This window comes from Dermacentor variabilis, chromosome 2, assembly GCF_050947875.1.
Source record: "Dermacentor variabilis isolate Ectoservices chromosome 2, ASM5094787v1, whole genome shotgun sequence".
Taxonomy (NCBI): domain Eukaryota; kingdom Metazoa; phylum Arthropoda; class Arachnida; order Ixodida; family Ixodidae; genus Dermacentor; species Dermacentor variabilis.
This window is the reverse complement of record NC_134569.1, coordinates 181,337,034-181,352,347: the sequence shown is the minus strand read 5'-3', so window position 1 is coordinate 181,352,347 and position 15,314 is coordinate 181,337,034. Positions and strand designations below refer to the sequence as shown.

General features: G+C 41.3%; 1 protein-coding gene across 2 annotated transcripts in view; it reads right to left on the bottom strand.

Moving 5' to 3' along the window:
* LOC142572982 (coiled-coil domain-containing protein AGAP005037) overlaps positions 1-15,314 on the bottom strand; it is a 591,568-nt gene that overhangs the window by 67,031 nt on the left and 509,223 nt on the right. For both annotated transcript variants that reach the window (XM_075682461.1, XM_075682462.1), the window contains exons 13-15: positions 10,198-10,245; positions 7,712-7,786; positions 133-186 (exon numbers count right to left, since the gene is read on the bottom strand). In XM_075682461.1, coding sequence (XP_075538576.1) covers positions 133-186; positions 7,712-7,786; positions 10,198-10,245 — 177 coding nt within the window. The remainder of the gene's footprint in view (positions 1-132; positions 187-7,711; positions 7,787-10,197; positions 10,246-15,314) is intronic.

Genomic DNA, 15,314 nt, shown 5'->3' with positions numbered 1-15,314 from the left:
TTTCGCCTCAACGAAATTTCGCTTTAACGAAATTTTTCGCGCGCCCCGTCAGTTTCGTTGTAGCGAGGTTCAACTGTACGGTAAATCATTAAACGGCTACATTTGGGCGGCAATGCTGCATGTCGCACTCACCTGATATGGAGTGTGATCGCAGGCCCTTGATTGCAGGCTTCGTCGGTTTCTCTGCTGGAAAAGAGAACCAAGATTTACTGGCAATGCGAGAGGTTTCCATTGCCGTGGATTTTCACAGGCCAGCATAGCACATGCCCCGTTGCCAGCGGCCACCATGCAATGCACAGCTTGCAAGGAAATAATTTGCAACATCAAGCTTCATGACCGCTGCATGCTCTAACAACGAGCCTCAAAGTATTCGACTCCCATTTCAGCCTCAGGCTGTAAATAAATATGCCTTAAAATCAAAATCTTTCAAATCTGCCTTGGGAATACGAGTTAATATCATTGTTGGGGCTCATAGACTCGAAATCGCTGCAACATGCATTGATTTGTTTTAGGCTCATTGGAAACTAAAGCCTTATGAAATGTGTACAGCACACAATTTTTACACTGTATTATAACCTAACATTGTAGCAGTCAAAGACTGCGAAAAAAACTGCAGTTTATAAAAAATATATAAAAGTTGCTAGTGGAATGAAATGATGACGTTGCGTCTGTAGATATTCAGTACAAAGGATTATGCAACTTTTGTTGCACTTGCAGCTTACTTTTTGCCACACGGCTGCACGTTCTTTTGAACCGCATCAAGCTAGTCATCAACTATTTAGTCCAGATGACCACACAGCATTGTTTGGTAATTACGAATGATTAAATACTGACTGACTTAATGACTAATACTATAACTATCAAGAAGACTACATTAAAAAGTACAGCTCCCTTCAATCAATACTAAACAGAAGAACAGACGAGCAAAAGACAGCCTTTTTTTTATTGTATTATGAATGTGTTCAGTACAACAACTCGCGCAAGAGGAATATAAAGACTGGCTGCAACTAGCCTGTATTTTGCATTCTGCCTATTATTTTAGGCATTTGGGCGATTTCAAAGTGTGCTGAACCAGATAAGATGTTACCTATGTATAGATGTAATCTGTAAAATACAGTGGAATTATGTTCTCTTACAGGGAAGCAGAAACATGGTATTGCAAGACCTTTATCACAACATAATCACCTTCTGCATGGGTCTGCAAAGGCTGAAGTGCCTGACAAATAATGGGCAAAACAAATGTGCAACAAATTCAGAGTGCAGGGTAAAAATATTTAGACGTATAAACGTACCAGGCGCTGTTATGTTTCATTGAAAAAGATACTTCGAGATATGTTGTAGACACTTAGGTCAGTTTGTTATCCCTTAGGTGTTGCCACAGAATTTGTGCCCATGCTAAAGTATTGTGGAAATGTGAAGTCCAATAGATTGTGTAATTGTTCTCTTTCTCTATAGGGAAATAGAAGAGCATTATCACTATGCTTAGTTGCAAGAAGACGGTTGATGTGCACATTTTGTGTGAGTCTATGTGCAGGATGACAAAGGCCTAACATTTATTGTGCAATAAACCAAGTACATATGCAACAAAAAGATTTGCACCATAGTGTGTTCTACACTGCAGTAATGTTTCAGTTTATATACATACCAGCTGTTACGTGTCATCACCAAACAAAAAAAGTAAAGTTAGAGCAATGTTGCAAGCACGTTCAGGTATGCTGGCTATAGATTTCTAAAAAAAATGTTGCAGAGAGGACCACACAGCAAATAATAGCATCCAGCCTGTCTTAATTCTGAATTCTGGGGTTTTACGTGCCAAAACCACTTTCTGATTATGAGGCACGCTGTAGTGGAGGACTCCAGAAATTTAGACCACCTGGGGTTCTTTAACGTGCACCTAAATCTAAGCACACGAGTGTTTTTGCATTTCGCCTCCATCGAAATGTGGCTGCCATGGCCAGGATTCGATCCTGCGACCTCGTGCTCAGCAGCCCAACACCATAGCCACTGAGCAACAACGGCGGGTCCAGCCTGTCTTAATTGTCTTTAATTTGCTTTACGGTGCCAATAGCCAGTAAAATTTAACTTGCACCATATATATACTACCCTTTTTTTTCTGTTCAGTGAAACAACACAAGCGTTAGTGTTTTAAAAGATAACGGTATATAAAAGATCAACATAGCTAGCTGAGAACTCAGAATTTGTACTTTTTTATTTGTATATATACACTATACCGTAATGGTATCTTCGACTGTTCACCTTTATTCTCTCAATCAGAGTTGAGTAGACTCGGCGTTTCTTGAACTTAGAGGCAGGGGACAAGCGCACAACCCAAATGTGTGACTCGCTCTCGGAGAAGGAAATGGAAGAGGCGAAACTGGCGAAACAGCGAACATCCAATTCTGCCTAGCCAAAGATCCTAGAGCTGCTGCGAAAAATGGTGGACACGCCAGTGGGACAAGTGCTCACTGAAATTCCAGCATGCAGTGGATTGTCACCAACAGTGGTGACACTGTGTCGTAATGTCGTGGTGGGAAGCGCTCTCAGTCTCGACAACTGCTCTGATGACAGGGCTTGGAGCACTTGAGAGCGCTCAATGTGATAGGAGAGATATCGAAAAGAACCAGCGGAGACAAATCGTGCACTCTCTTTTGGCCAATTCTAGACAAGGGTGCTCAGGAGAATGGTCTTGAGCGCTCTGTGACAATTAACCGGCCAAAGATGCCAAAGTGTTTCAGGCAACTTGATGAGTGCATCTTTATCCCGTTACATGTTTAAAATGATGTTGACCTTACAACTGCCTATAAGCATTTTATTAAAACACGGAAGATCATAAGATCACTTATTCCAAACATATTGCATACTAAAACTTGCATATAGGCGATATGAAGAAATTCATCCAAAAGCTATTTAGCAGTTTAAGCTTACAGGAATAAAACACAATTTTTCATGCAAAACATTTTTTCTTGCAGCTATGAAAGCTGTTTCTCAGTAAATAAAGAGAACATGTTAAATATGCTGTCTGAATTTTATTGCATAGCATTGGATGTTGATGAATGCGTACAGAAGTTTCTGGAGGACATAAGGATTAGATGTACGTGCCAAGTGAGAATTGCTCACAAGTGCGTAGAGAAACAATTCGTGCCACAAAAATGTGTGCACAAGGTATAAAGTTATATACAAAGAAAATTTTAGTGTAGATTAACATGTGCATACTTTGTTTCATATTCCAAGCATGATCAATGAATGAACATGTCATCAATGGCACACAATGATGTCACTCATGTCAGCATAGGTAGACAAGAGCACTTTAACTCTGGTTTTTGTGTGCACTACAATGACTGACAGATTTTTCGGACTCGCAGGCAGCCACAAGAATGTCTAAACAAACCACCCAGTTTGAAAAATAATCTGGTGCTCCATTGAAAAATAATGTGGTATAATCATGTGGTGCTCCATTGAAGTAATATCTACGTATACCTACTTGAAATACCGCAATAGTCCAGGCCTCGGGAAATTTCGAGTTCGCCCATCGCGCAGCTCAATATGCACGGTGCCCTTTGTTAAGGCTGTATAGGCTAATCCAGCTTATTGGAGCTTTCAGCTGCTACAGACGAATTTGCACCATTCCACCCAGCCACACTCATGCTAGGCATCATGGCAGTTGTCGGTGAATCACCCGTGGGCAAGATATCCACATGTACGGCTGCCAGTTTAGCCATTGCATTGAATTTCATGTCCAATCATTAAAGATGCCTGCTGGTACAAACAGACTGAAGGCAAGCTTTCCGTGATGGATTGGAGCCCACTACCTCGTCAACCAACAGTGAATTTTCATTCCAGCAACCATTGTACGTATGGCCGCTAGCGCTACGCCTAACCAGTGCCGATTTCGTCAGAGTTCGGCAGCAGAAATTGCAGTCTGGGTCAGTAACGATGAACAGTGCCTGTGTGGCATTCTGAAGCCCAAGAAATCTTCCCATCAATGAAAGTGAAGGTATAGGATTTGGCGACAACCCAAATGGCTGGTAAACTTTGTTCACGGCCTCCATGTGTGTGATGTTGCACGCATGGATCATGTCCAAAGAGTCGAGCGAGACATCGCACGGCATCCGAAATCTCAGTCAAAGTTATACTTTGGATCTGCGGAAAATGCGACAATGCCGCGGGGAATGCAGAATAATCGAGCAGGTTACAAAAATTGGCCGTCCTAAAAATCGTTAGGTGGTGTATACAAGAGCCTACACTGCTCTCAAACACGTCTGATACGATTCAAGTGGCCCTACAGAATAAGTTCAATAACACAAGCTAACTGACTTGCATTGTGTTAATGTTTTAAAATAAGGTTAGATTAATGCAAGCCCATAATCAATATGAGTAATCATACCAGTGCACTGTTCTTTCTGCCATTCATTCCCCCTTAACCTTCCCCCAGTGCAGGATAGCAAACCAGAATCTTGTCCGGTTAACCTCCCTGCCTTTCCCATTCATCTCTCTTTCTCTCATATCAGCGCAAGTATAACTAGAAGTTTTGTAAAAAAAAAAAGGAACTGCCTCATTTAACAAGCATACCACGTAAATTATATGCCTGCCTTGTGCGATTCACCATTCCAGTGAATCTAATTGCATAATAGGCGACTCTGGCCATAATAACTGTCAATTGCATAAGGACAAGCTGGTACAGGATGGCCATGACCGTGATTAATTGTTTCACCAGCCATGACCAAGATATGCAATTGTGGTTCTTAACATGGTGTAGGCAGTTTTCACTTTTTTCTTTGGTCTCAAAGAAGCTTAGGTTGCTGAATAAAGCATATTTCTAGTATGATGAGATTAGGCCTATGGTACGATTTTGTTACACTAGTGTGCTTAAACGGACAGACAACCGCTCAGAACATTAATCGAGATGACCTCATTGATGGAATGATTCCCTAGTGTAGTGGCTGGAACGAGTCATGTTTTTCTCATTAAACATGTATTTATATTTTTAATTCATCACTAAAAGATGTGAACAATGACCTTTGGCACCCCACACGGCAAAAACATGAAGCTGCATAAGAGGTCCACCACATGACCTTCTACTAGTGTGCGTGGTTCCTGGTCTTTTTATTAGTATTGAAATGCAGTGTGCTTTAAATTTTAGTATTGTAGGTTTTTCCTGACTTACAATGTGCAGATAAGCCTTCGTTTGTAGTAAGCAGAAAAGTGATGGTGCCTTCAACTTCATTTTTAATGAGTTGGCTTGACTCATCTATTGACAGAACAATGACTACAGGGGCCAGCCAGCCATGACATAGGCGTGTACTAATATAAGAAATGTCCAACAACACGAATTTATTGCACCAGCTTTTAATTTTCAAATGTTGTTGAAAAGGTCAAAATATAGGTGGTTAACCACAGTTACGCTCACTCCTGTGAAAGCAGAACAATGGGCGGCTTTCACAATTTGCAAGGCGGGTTATCAACATCGCTCTCACTACGCAGCATTGCTGGAGGAGGGACTCTTACTTTTTTAGAGGCTGCTCAGATAAAAAAATTCTGCTTACTAAATATCCACGTGCTTCTTGAAGTAACCGCTGCAGATGTAAACACTACCGATGGTGAGCTTTACATTGTGCCATAAAAAACTAGGTCCTCAAAAATCGGTTGTCAGTTCCTTTAAAGTTTTTGAAGTTTCACATGACATTTATTTTTGCTTTAGCCTTCTGAATTGCACAGCTGATCTGTTTTGATGGCACATATACTTTGAAACCACAGATCATGGCACTGGTAAAACATACTGTAAAGAATCATGCAGTTTCAACATTTTCTATGGTATTGCACAAAGAAATAGAAAGGTACATACATTTTTTGCCTCTGTGCAAGTTACGTCCAAACATTCATAAGGCACTATCGTACTGCAAAAGTGGCAAACCATGCTTAGCACTGACAAATTAGTAGTTGCGCATTGGTGTGTTCTTGCCATTTATGGACACCTCCATTGTGCAAGTATTGACAACAACTTATTTTGGAAAGAAAAATATGTTAGCTTTGTTGTTTGTTAGGCCATTGTTGAGAAATATGAAACTATACATTTTCATCAGTGCATAGCTGCATGACATGTTATGTTTGCACTGAAAAATCTGAAAGGAATAAAGTATGGCTATTACATGAGTCTGTGCACCACAATACAAATGACAGCCTTTGTGAGGAGTACTATTCTTGTGGAGAGTATCTATAGTGCAGCACCAAATCATTGGTTTCACGATACGCATGCAACATATCCCTGGAGCAATCAAGCTTCTCTGATGCCAGCCTGTGCCATGCTCGCAAGCAAGTCAGAAGCATGCTCTCAATGTTACTTGATGTTTCGGCATGCATAAAAATAAAGAACTGACTGCAGTTAGACTCACAAGCAAACCCACACCATATCTGACAATAATTGCATGGTTATATGTCGATTAATTGCTAACAAAAAGTCAACATGAAGGCACAAAATTTCTCTGCAACAATGAATGAATGCTCACAAAAATAATTAACAGTGAAAATTATTCATTCACGCTGAATGAAGGGTCTTGCTCAAAGAAATATGTAATTGCTGCCAAAGAGACACAGAGAGACATTGTTAATGACATGTCACTGTTTCTAGCATTTTGCAGCGCCTTACATTTTAGTTGCGAGCATGTATTTCAGCAAGTACGAACGAGCCCAAGATGCAATCCTTTTTGCACGAAGTGTTCTTCTAGAAGGATTAACAAAGTCTTGTGCTACTGAAGTTACTTTACAGGTGTGTACTTAATCACTCTAGGCGACTTCCTATTACGAGATCTGCAAGTGCCAATTTCATATCACATTAATTTGTGCAGCTTATTGTCAGTTAGTTTTCCTGCATTGAGAGCCTTCCAGGAACATCCTTCAAGTAGTAAAAGAGCATGCATTCTGCGTAAGTCAAGTGTTTCCTTTTGCACATGTCTAAGTAAACTTCCTCTAATACAAACATAAAAACAACTTGGGCATCAGTTTGTCTTATTAGAAGTGAAGGTTAAAGAATGTGTGCATCATCTATGGGGAGCTTAAAAAAGATCCCCGAGCTCTATGGCCAATCAGTGAAATGTACAGCTCATCAGAGCTTGTTCTATAGGGAGTCCACCATACTCACCAAGAAACCACAGAAATGAACTCAAAATGTTTCATGAGGCTCACAGTTTGCATGCATTTCGTTATCTACCCAGAGTTTCTTGTAAAAAAAGAAATTTCATCACACTAAAGCGAGCGGAATGCGAAACGTATCAGGGAAAATATGGCTGCAGCAAACAAGGCACGTATGGGGACTGGGATTCAGTTTTCAAACAAGCAGAAAGGAGGTGAAGGAAGTGGTTCATCACTAGTGAACACACCTTTTGACAAGGAAAACAGAAACAAATAATCTACGCTTAGGCCCAACACTGAGCAACAAAAGAGAGACGAATATGCTACGAAAGACGACTCACAAACTCCAGGGCAGGGCAACCACAACATAACTGCAGTCATCAGAATAACCCCAAAAAATGGGAACAAAGCCAGGCACATGATATCTACACGGCCGCAGTAGTATGCAAGGGCTGTTCTGCTGATACAGACTACACACTTCGGCACCAGCATACTGTTGCAGCGTGCATTCAGCACGGACGCACACGCGAGGATGGACTGAGCATTGCAGCAGCGACCAGGCGAAGAGGGCAGAGGGGGCAATCACCTGCTGGCTGAGGCGAGTGCTGCCTTTGTTTGTGGCAGTCCAGGGTCTCGTCTGAGAACGACACTGACTTCTCCTCTAGAAAGAGAGTGCAGGCAGAAAGAAGGAAGAACGTCGGGTGAGGCCGGCCCCTGGGCGCTGCTTAACAGGACACCAAAGGGAAGCAAGTTGAATTGCTCTAGACATCCGGCAAAGTATTCTCTCAAAATTTTGTTGCCAAACACTTCCTATAGTGTGAGACGACGTCAATTATCAGTACAAAAAAATCAAGGCCAAACCACCCATTTTTCTTAGTTTGCGCCCCTGACGGGATAACGTCACCGCAACTATAAATATATATCAGAGTGTTTCCACATATTTTGGCCTTTCTCATGCGGGGAAAGATTTCAAAATTGTCGACTTTCAGTCTAAGGCCTGAGCAGATGCTATCAAAGGCCACCATGTGACAGAGAGAGGGCAGTAGTTTTACGAGGGAGTGTCGCCAACCTGCTTTCGTTTTAGGCATCTTTTATGGCTTGCCATTTCTTCACACACGACAAGGTTAACTTGACCTGCTTAGTGTTCAAGAACTGTATCCTACCAATGGAGCTCAATATTCCTCTTTAGTGTCCCATTAGGCTAACTGGGTTCGGGGGGCATGCCTCAACCTTGAGGCTGAACTGGGCATTGCATTTTGCAACCGACAATTTCAAGTCTTGAGTAACCCAGAAAGCTTGCCCGCAGATACCCACTGATCAGAAAGGCTTCACCGATCTGTCAAGCGGTGTCGTCACAGGATGCAAGCGCAAGAACTTGAATTTGCACAAGGAAGCAAGGCAGTGACACTACAAGGCATAACAGGAATGCAAGACATCTCAGCCTAAGTTTGCATCCTATACGGAGCTTAACCCTGCAATGCTTTACACATAAAAACGGCTTGCATTGTACAGAGCAAGAGAGTAGGCTTCAAAGAGACAAATTATGTAAAGCTGTATTCACGTCAGTCATAATAATGTGTGCTTCCTAAACAGCAAGGGGCAACAACAAGGAACAGTCAAACCTCGATGTAATGAACACGGATATGTATAACAAATGATCAGATATATTGAAACAGATCTAGAATTTCCTTGACCATGCTCGATTTCAATGAGTCTCCTACTGTTGTAGCAAAGCCAAAAATTCAAGATCAGATACTATATATTGGTTACAGTGAAGCAATTATTTATTCACCGAGCACCTGCAATAGTGTATTTTGGCAGCCAAAATGTCGTGTACTCAGCAAGAGCAATTTGAAACGGCACATACTGGACATGCATGCACGTTTTGGCCAATGACACAGCTTAGCTCGCCCACAGCCCAGAAGAAGACGTGCCAGCCGATCCCTGTCATCACATCGATTGCACTGTTGCATATATTAACAACTGTGCGAAGTGCAGTCCAACTGAGTATTGTTCGCAGACATGTATTGGCACAGCGAGCTGCCAATGGGCTATGAATATGAAAATCGAGAGGATTCCTTTTGCTGGTTTGTCAGAGGCATGATGCTCACGCTTCTTTCAGCTAGACCTCATTATAATATATATGTATATTTACTGATATCAGCATGTATGCTTGTAACGAATATTGGATATAATGCACATTTTGATATGTCAGGTGCGACAGTTATAACGAGCTTTAACTGCATGATGAGACCTGCCTTGACTGACAACGCACCTGGTGGAAAATGAATTTTTATCCTAGCTTAGGTAGTTGCTCTGGGCAATGCCTGGCACTGTTTAAATGTGTTGCTCAATTATTTCTTAAATAATTGAACTAATATAGCGCTCATTCAAATGAAAGAGCAAACACTGAAGTGACTGCATCAAACACAGCTCATACCTTCATCGCAATGTGCCACTCACAGAAATAGCACTACTGCGTTGAGCACAAACCTTGCTTGATGCTGCAATATCAAGACTGAATTGGTTGTCTAGCTTACACTCTCAGCATTACCATGTTAACGCAGTGATACTTTTGCTCAACATGAGTGTTGGAAGCATTTAGCACCCAGAGAATTTTCAATGGAAAAAGAAATCAAGCACAACCTCACAGAGTATTGATAACAGTTACACCAGAGTTAATGGGAGTGGGGCCTTGCTGGACGTCACAAAATGCTTTCGTTAAGTTGTGACATGCAGGGTTATCGATCATGCCATTTAGTCATGTTTTTTTTTTTCTTGGAGGGCATCAATGAGTTGCAATGCAGGTCAACACAGCTTTACTAGTCGAGGGTTGAATCTCACTCCAAACTGCGAATGGTGTAGACTGACAAAAGGAGTTGTGCCGCAAAAAAGGTAGCGTGGCCGTGGGGAATTATAAAACACCGTGCCACTTACAGATATACAATTGGGTTGGCACAGGGCAAAAAAGTGATTGGTTTCATGCAGCTAAAAAGCTTAAAAAATGTAGCATCATGGACAAGGGGGGCAAAAAAGGGCCTCGCAAAGGCGGCTGCTTTCGCAAGCCTGTACCTTTGAAGGGGTGCTTCTGCACATCATATTCTGGCAGCCGAACGTCATCTGAAAAGACGAACACAACCGAAATAGCGTTCCCTTGGCTCTGTAGCTTTTACAGCTGAGAATTTCACCAGGTCAGCCACTTCTCTTAACACACTTTCAAACTTATGTGACATTGGTTAGAGCATCCAGTGTAACAGCGCTACAAACAGAACCTTCGAACACCAGTTCACTACACAGTCAAAGAGGCCTTGCAAAATTTTATGAACATTATAAATAAAACATTGCAACTATTATGTAATACTCTCACAAGAGCCTGAATAAAATGTTGATCACTGGTACTTGCAGTAGAGAAACTAGAATATTTCACTGAAGCTCGCTCATGCTATCCTGCTGCCTCTACCAAATACCCAACACTTTTATTTCATTCACAAGACATTGGGCGCATACAATAGTTACTGGTCAGGTTCATTGACTAAACAAGGTTCTTAGCTCAATTCCTTTAGTGGCTAAAATTGATCAATGCAGGTTTACGTTCAGTGAGCAACATAGTGAAAGAAAAATTAAGCCAATGCTATCTAAAAAAAAAAGGGGACGAGCCATAGTACGCCTTCTCCTGGCCGCACACAGATGTGCGAAGGGGCGCATTTGCACATGTCTCAATGTAAGCACCTTGTAAAAAGATAAACGAAAATGAGCAGTATGGTCAGATAAAAGTTTGTAAGAGTTTATGCCTTGTGTGGGCTTGTTTGTATATGATTTTTTTTTTTGGATCGAAGCAAAGTCAAAGTGAATGGTCAGCCTAAAAAATTTCAAAGCAAATAGTTGCACGACTTAACTGCATAAACTCTTGATACAACAGTTAAAACTTCACAAATCTTAGAGAAAAAGAACGTCTTTGCAAAAATGGAACCAGTCAGTTACTATGAAATCAGTTTTCCCTCTTTTTTTTTTTTTGCCATGTGCTGCAATTCAGATATTTTTGCACAAAAGTGCAAGTTGTTCAACGTTTTGAACATGTCAGGCAGAACAAAAAGTTAGTTACAGACTTTTGGTGAGAGTTCAGCTACTTGAAATTTCGCGTTCCTTAAAGCCAGAGGTGCATTTCACACTCGCCCGTCACGCATTGTGATGCCGCAAAGTGCGAGTTTTCCTGCATTATGCGGGCAGCTTAGGCTGTGTTTCCATCCAGAAAGTGCACAGACAAGCTTGATAGGCATGCTTGCTCTAATTTTTGGCTGATCACCCTCAGGTCTCTGAACACTGCTTCTGTGGCTCTTAGTCATGTGCGTGATCTTGGACCCGACCAATGATGAGCCACTCGATGAACAACAAACTTCTCACATGCCAGCATGTCGACGACGAAATTTACATACAGTGTGGGCGCTGATTCAAAGCACTTTTATTTGTAATGGTCGTACAATTCTTGGAAATCAAAAAAAAAAAGAAGAAACCATCTCATGAACGAAATAAAGCGTACTGGGGTCAACCTCAATGGCGTCAACATCATTCACTGCCACCATTTTTCTATAATGTGTACATGGATCATGTATGGAAAATCAAGCGAGACACCTGTACGCGCGTGGTGTTCCAATTAATTCAATAGAGAAGGTGGTGGTGCCATAAGGATGGTGGAATAATTGAACACGCGCAAAAGATCGGTCGGCGACTGTAACAAAATTTTTGGTCTTTGGCTTGTCTTGTACATGAGCTAGTATGTTATTGGTAATGTAACTTCCTCCCCGAAGCTATATAATGTACATGTTTCAAAATAATATTGCTGCATTTCCAATACTTTAATAACTTCGTACACTAAACTGTGAAGTGAAGCGAATATCCAATAGTGTATTATTCAAGCAAATACCCAAAAATATTGAATATTCACACAAGCTTATTTCTGCAGTAATGAATCACAGCTTACAGCATATGAAGACAAAATTGAAGAAAAAAGGATTTCAAGAGAACGTTCTTGCTCTTTGTTACAGTTAACACAGAGCACTTCAGTAAAATTATTGTGGAAGCAGATTCTTAAAATGATGCCCCATCATGTGTGAGTCATATTATTTGCTAACAAGCATTGAAAGGCCCCTTTATTAGTGTGCAATGAACACCTGTCGCAGCATTTACATACCTGTGGAACAGGCAGATTAGTTTTCTGGGCCGACCATAAACGTCACTTAATAACTGGCACTTCTCAGAAGCAGAAGTGTCTCTGAGAAGTAGTTTCACACCAGTGCTACACTGTGATCCAAAGCATTTTCTTTTTTTGGCAACTACTGAACCCCAATTAGAGTGACACATAGAACAGGTATAAGCTTATTCAAACTAATATGAAAGGGTAGCATTCAATATAGTCATCAAGAAAATTGCATGGAGCTTCTGTAGAAATAACTTCTAAACTGAATAGTGTAGAATTGTTCCACAGACACATTATGCATATTCATGATCATAAAAACAAGCAAAACAATTGCAGACATGAATAGAAAGTCGTGAACACTGTATCACGTGTACAAATGCATATATGGATGAGACTCGGTTTCCAACTGGATGAAACAACCATCTTTGTATCAAATAACAATATGTAGTATATGGCTGCTCATTTTCAGCAGCATTCAGTGGCTAAACATGATGTGACACTGCAATAGAGCTACTTTTTTTTCCAAATATGCAAGCTATAAATATGCATAACGGTCGTGACAAATCCTATTCACAAGGCTCTGAGCACTGATAAAGAAAGGACAGTAGCATCAGAGTTTACGCTTGCATTTCTACCATTAAGATGCCAAGCCTGCAAACATCATTTCGAGTCAAGAATGGGCATTGCAGGAATACTGATGTACCACTATACTTCGTTGCACAAATTCAGCACATCAAACTGCAAAAAAAAAAGGGAATGCGGTATCACCCACCAGCCACAACTATAGTAGGAATGCAATTTTCATTGTAAGATTGCAGCAGCACCATGGTTGCCACATCATTGCACAACATCCAGAGTTGACACATTGCTTGGTTTTTGCAGCGACAGATGTTATAAGTGCTTTCCAGCTATATTTGTGGCATTACCGTATATCCCCTCCAATATAACAATAGCCACTGAGTAACAATTATCCTCACATGGCAGCGATTAAATTAAAATACATAACAAGAGATCATCATGACGTTTCCTTGCCTAACATCTGAGGTAGTTAGTAGCTGTCTATGGACACTGGTTTACAGCATGTACCGAAAGGATGATGTTCAGTGTGCGTACACCAAGCCAATAAAGAGCTGTTGAAAGGTGAAGTAATCCTCAGACGTTGCACCATGCATAAGAATGTGCGCACAAAAAAAGAAAAAAAAGAGAGACTATGAATGTTTTCATGCAGAATGTGAACGGAATGTTGTTCTTGATAGCACGCGTACTTTTCAAGGCGAAAAAACAATGCGACAAAAATGACACAAGACAGAGGAGACAGAATGAGCGCTCGTCTTGCCTGGTCTTTCTTGTCCCATATTTCTCGTGCTATTTTTTCACCATGAAGCCGTGTCAACAAGACCCTTTTCAAGCACACTTTTCAGGTGGTGCTGGAGCGATGGAAGTTTAATGCATGACCTTATGCACAAAGTGCGCAAAGCCTTGACGAGCGGCATGTGCTGCTAATGGTGTGTGCGGTGCATGGAGTGTGCGGTGCGTGGTGTGCACATGCCGGCTATAAAGGTGATGCAATGAAAGTGGAGCTTCTGGGTTGCAGTATAAGCATTCATTACCAACAAAACCACACTATCCAAATTTTTTGGTGGTTCTAATTCCAGTCCATTGAAATTTATACCAGATTACTCTTTGTGGAGTGGTACGTACTGGACTCCTTCTGTTTAGTATGAATTGGGAAGTCGTCGCAGGACAGCTCTGTGTAGCACGAACTTATTGCTTTCAATCTGGAGAGGTACTAAAAAGTTCTGTGAAGGGTGCTACACCATGTCGAGGCAGCTTCTCGGGACTAATTGCATCAAGTGACAACAATCGACAGACAAGGCATCTGTTTGGAGCACGTGTAGAGTTTTTCCAGTGTCATGTCACCACTACCAAGCACAAATGTGTTTCGATATACTATGTGTCATAGCTGCTGGGAGTGCTTTTTCTGGGAACTTTTTAGTGAAGTGCCGTTTATGCAGGCCCATTGTGGTTCGTCATGTTATTCTCAAGAGTGGTTTACTATATGAGGAGGTCCCAGAATGACATAACTGTCGGCGGGGCCTCTGATGACTGTTTGCAAAATAAAAAGTACCAGTGCGTCGGCAGTTCAGCCATGGCAGCAAAAGATAGCTTTTAGTAGCAGGCCAGAACTTGTGTCTCGAAACATCTGTCATAAAGAGGGTTTACTGTACTATTTTACTCTAACCAATAGACTGCCAAGCAGCCCACTAAGAAGTGGTCGGCCAGTGCACAACGATTGAAGACAGAATGGTATTTTACTTCTAAGAGCTGTATAAAATACGCAATGAGCTTACATGTGCCATAACTCAAAAGAGCAAAGTGAACAATAAAATAAAGTGTCTACATGGACTTAACAAATATTATGTTTTTCTTTAATAGTGTGCTAAAAGCAAATGGAACAACTGTCTTCTGTACTGTATTTTACCAAGCACAAATAATAGCATTTCTGACAGCAGTGCCACATAAACATCCAAGTTCTGTAGCTTTGCCTTCGTGGCCAAGAAATACTGCACGAGTATTGTTATCACTCTGAGCACTCGCTGGGGGCCACTTCGTCCTTATTTGAACTGCATTAAATTTCAGAGTGGGCTAAGCAGGTTCCCACAAATGACTTTGGCACTCGGCACGTGGTAAATTGTGAGCCGTACACTTCTCATTCTGAGACGTGTGCAACAGGGTATGCTGTGTATTTCTATGACAAGATCTCTTGATTTTAGATGGGAGGTTAAGTACAGTAAATGTGAAGTAGTAAACCTCAGTTACTCTAAACTTATACACACAGAACACCATGCTTGCAGCAAGTGCAACGCATGTAGCTATCATTAACTTGGCTCTCAGAGGCACAGAGCGTCTTTTGCAAATGAAATTTTAAAACAACCTTTCTTCAGCACACCCTTCGTGCATTACAGGGACTCTGTTAAGGCTGACTCAATGTACT